The sequence below is a fragment of the Vulpes lagopus genome, chromosome 24, assembly GCF_018345385.1.
Source record: "Vulpes lagopus strain Blue_001 chromosome 24, ASM1834538v1, whole genome shotgun sequence".
Lineage (NCBI taxonomy): Eukaryota > Metazoa > Chordata > Mammalia > Carnivora > Canidae > Vulpes > Vulpes lagopus.
Window position 1 is genome coordinate 48,434,155 of NC_054847.1, and position 4,027 is coordinate 48,438,181.

Sequence of the window (4,027 nt, forward strand, 5' to 3'; positions counted from 1 at the left end):
TGTTACTAATGTAGAGTGTCCTGTTTTTGTCTATTAAATACTTCAAATATGGAGAAGAATTTATAAGCTATGATTAAAATCATTTGCTGAGAAAATAAGCCCTTTTATTGCTCAATGTGTTTAAGAACAAACAAAAAGTATGAAGTAGATATTTTGTCAGAGCATTTGTTGGATCATATTTACCTTATTAGCATATTATATATATTGCTATATATAATAATAATTTCCACTTGAAGTGTTGATTGAATGATTGCTTAAAAGGAATCTTAAGGAAGAAAACATTTTAACTAATGGAAGATTAAATGAGATAATTAATAATCCATTTCCAAATTAAAGTTTTGTGATTGTACATCGTGGATCATATATCAATATACATACACCATAAGCAGAACTCACTTATAAGCATTGTTTCAGTAGTACGTGGAAAATGTCTACTAGTAGAAAATTGCAGATTTCATCAAACTGAATGAAGTGTTGATATATTTTTCCATTAAATAAAATGAAGAAGCAAATAAAAATAATCTCAATTTACAAGTAATAGTTACTATTTGGAAATGAATTTCACAAAGAGAATTACAAGTTAAATTCATTTCCTTTTATGCTATTGTGTTAAGGGAATATAAGGGAAATATTTTCGTTCTTCTCAATTGAAAGAGGTTTCTCTAGTTTAACTAAAATAAATTTATTGTGTCACACCAGGCACCCATCTATGTTCAGATATCTTAGTGGCTACTACTAAAGGGATATCACTCCTTAACAAGAGGCTTTGTCTGAAATACACGGAGACACACTGACAGTAACATTGATATCCTCTAGTAAAAGATAAAAGCCAGATCTCATTTTGATGAAAAAAAAATGATTAGAAAATATTGGAGCAAATGAGTTGCACAGAAATAGAGTCCAACAATGCCCCAACAGCCTAAAATATTCAAAAATTATTTACTCTGAACAGCTATAGGAGAAGTCTGAGATATTTTTCATAAAGAGTTATCTTAAGACGAACCGTGGCAACAAACATTATAAAAATAAGTTTCAAAGATTTATGAAATATCACTTCAGTGTTGTCTCTCAGCTCTCAGTCTTGTTCCATTTGAACTAAGTGTAAATTAATAAAGTTGGAGTTTTCAATAGGCAGTGCCATCCACATTATTTATTTAAAATGCCAACAATTAGAATTTTTTGGTAGGTTATAAGATTGGTGTATCAAGAAAAATATCAATTATCAGCAACAAACATGTAAAGCCACCAGATGTTGTTGCCCATATATTTAACATTTCATGCAAAATTAATAAATCATTTTTCTATGTAAACAGAAACCTACACAAAGTATATATATAATGGTATTACTAGTCGTGTTTCCTTGCTCACTTACTCATTTATTTACTCATGTCAAATAATGTATTAAACCCTTACCTGTCTCAGGAGTTATGCTTCTTACTGGGGTTCAAAACACTGAGAAAGCACAGTTACAACAACAAAAAAGGCAGAATTTTGTAACTGAATACTGATTCTGAGAGAATGAAAAACTTAGAAATCTAAAATATTCTCCTACTCCTCCCATCTACTGGTGGATAAATTATATTAAAGATTATTTTCGGGATGCCTCAGTGGCTCAGCAGTTGAGTTTTTGCCTTTGACTCCGGGCGTGATCCCAGGGTCCTGGATGGAGTCCGACGTCAGACTCCTTCAGAGAGCCTGCTTCTCCCTCTGCCTATGTCTCTGCCTCTTTCTCTATCTCTCATAAACAAATAAATAAAATCTTTAAAAAAAGATTATTTTCTTTGATTTTGAAATCCAAAGAAAGCACAATCTTGAAAGTAACTGCTTCCTACACACACACACACACACACACACACACACACACAAGTGTAAACAAACAGTAGGAGAAAAACCCAAGGCTATTGGTAAAAGAAAGTAATTGATTTGGAGAATTATCATGGGGCAAAAACCAAAAACCAGCCCTGAGGCCTGCAGAGTTGGAGAACCAATCTTGAGACACTTCTTACAGATGTTCCTCCCATAGAGGAAACTGTAAGAATCAAAAGATAGGGCACAGAATGGAAGTCTTATGTGCAAATTTAAAAATGAATTTAAGGAGAGAGAATATAAAGAATTGGAGAGAGACAGTATGGCAGAAAGAAATGGATGACAATTTTTAGAATCAAAGAAGACATGATTCCACAGGTCCAGAAGGCACAAGTTTTTTAAATTAAAACCAACTAAATGTACAACTAGACACATTTTATTAACAGAGAGTATACTGAAGGCAAAACCTTAAGCCTAAAAAGCCACCAGAGGGAAAAGAAAACAGTTACAAAGTCAAGAGATTTATTTTATTTTTTAATCTTTTTTTTAGATTTCTTTTTTTTAATTTTTATTTATTTATCTACGATAGTCACACACACACACACACACACACACACACACAGAGAGAGAGAGAGAGAGAGAGAGAGACAGAGACAGAGACACAGGCAGTGGGAGAAGCAGGCTCCATGCACCGGGATCCCGACATGGGATTCGATTCCGGGTCTCCAGGATCGCGCTCTGGGCCAAAGGCAGGCGCCAAACCGCTGTGCCACCCAGGGATCCCCAAAGTCAAGAGATTTAGAAAGTTTTCTCAACAAGAAACATTAAAGCCAGAAGATGGTAATGTAATATCTTAATGTGCTGTGATAAATAATCTTCTCTGAATTGCATACTCAGAAAAACTATCTTTTTAGTCAAAGGTGAAAACATACATAGAAATAAGAACTTTAACCCCAATACAGAGAGCTGCATCTTCGGGTGCAGGGCCAGGTGCATCACTGAGAAACAATGAAGATCAAAGTAAACAGATTTGGCCTTATTGGGTATCTCGTCACCAGGGCTGCTTTTAACTCCAGCAAAGTAGATATTGTCGCCATCGATGACCCCTTCATTGACCTCAACTACGTAGTCCATATGTTCCAGTATGATTCTACCCACAGCAAATTTAACAGCACAGTCATGAGTGAGAATGAGAAACTTGTCATCAATGGAAATCCCATCTCCATCTTCCAGGAGCAAGATCCTGTCAGCATCAAATGGGGTGATGCTAGTGCTGAGTATCTTGTGGAGTCCACTGGGGTCTTCACCATTATAGAGACACCTGGGGCTCATTTGAAGAGTGGAGCTAAGAGGATCATCATCTCTGGTCTTTCTGCTGAGGCCCCCATGTTTGTGATGGGCATGGACCATGGGAAGTAGGACAACTCCCTCATTACCAGCAATGCCTTGTGACCAACAACTGCTTGGCTTCTCTGACAAGGTCATCCATGACAACTATGGCATGATGGAGAAATCGTGACCACAGTTTGTGCCATCACTGCCACCCAGAAGACCAGTTTACCCTCCTAGAAACTGTGGCATGATGGCTGAGGGGCTGCCCAATACAGCATCCTTGCTTCTCCTAGTGCTGCCAAGGCTATAGGCAAGATCATCCCTGAGCTCAATGGGAAGATCACTGGCATAGCCTTCCATATCCCTACACCTAATGTGTCAGTCATGGATCTGGAGTGCTGCCTAGAGAAAGCTGCCAAATATGATGACATTAAGAATATGGTGGAACAGGCATTGAAAGGTCTCCTTAAGGACATGCTCAGCTACACTGAAGACTGGGTTGTCTCCTGTTACTTCAACAGTGACATCCACTCTTCCACCTTCAATATTGGGCGTGGCATTGAACTCATTGACCACTGGGTCAAGTTCATATGTTGGTATGACAATGAATTTGGCTGTAGCAACCAGGTGGTGGGCATTATAATCCATATGACTTCTGAAGAGTAAGAGCTCCTGGACCACCAGCCCCAATTAGAGTGAGAAAAAGAGAGAGGCCCTCAGTTGCTGGGGAGTCCTCACCCCCAAATCATTCCCCAACCCACTGAGAATCTCCTGACACACAGTTTCCATTCCAGACCCCCTGAAGAAGAGAGGAGGCTTGAGGAGCCCTACCTTGTCATGTACCTTCAATAAAGCGTACTGTACCCAGCTGGGAAAAAATAAATCAATA

The 4,027-nt window shown here is 38.0% G+C and overlaps 1 protein-coding gene across 1 annotated transcript; it reads left to right on the forward strand.

Annotated features, from left to right (window-relative positions):
* Nucleotides 1–2,814: 2,814 nt before the first annotated feature.
* LOC121481898 (glyceraldehyde-3-phosphate dehydrogenase-like) lies at nucleotides 2,815–3,804 on the forward strand. The gene is made up of 2 exons (XM_041739489.1): nucleotides 2,815–3,221; nucleotides 3,432–3,804. Exons 1-2 carry the CDS (start codon nucleotides 2,815–2,817, stop codon nucleotides 3,802–3,804), a joined length of 780 nt encoding a protein of 259 aa, XP_041595423.1.
* Nucleotides 3,805–4,027: the final 223 nt, after the last annotated feature.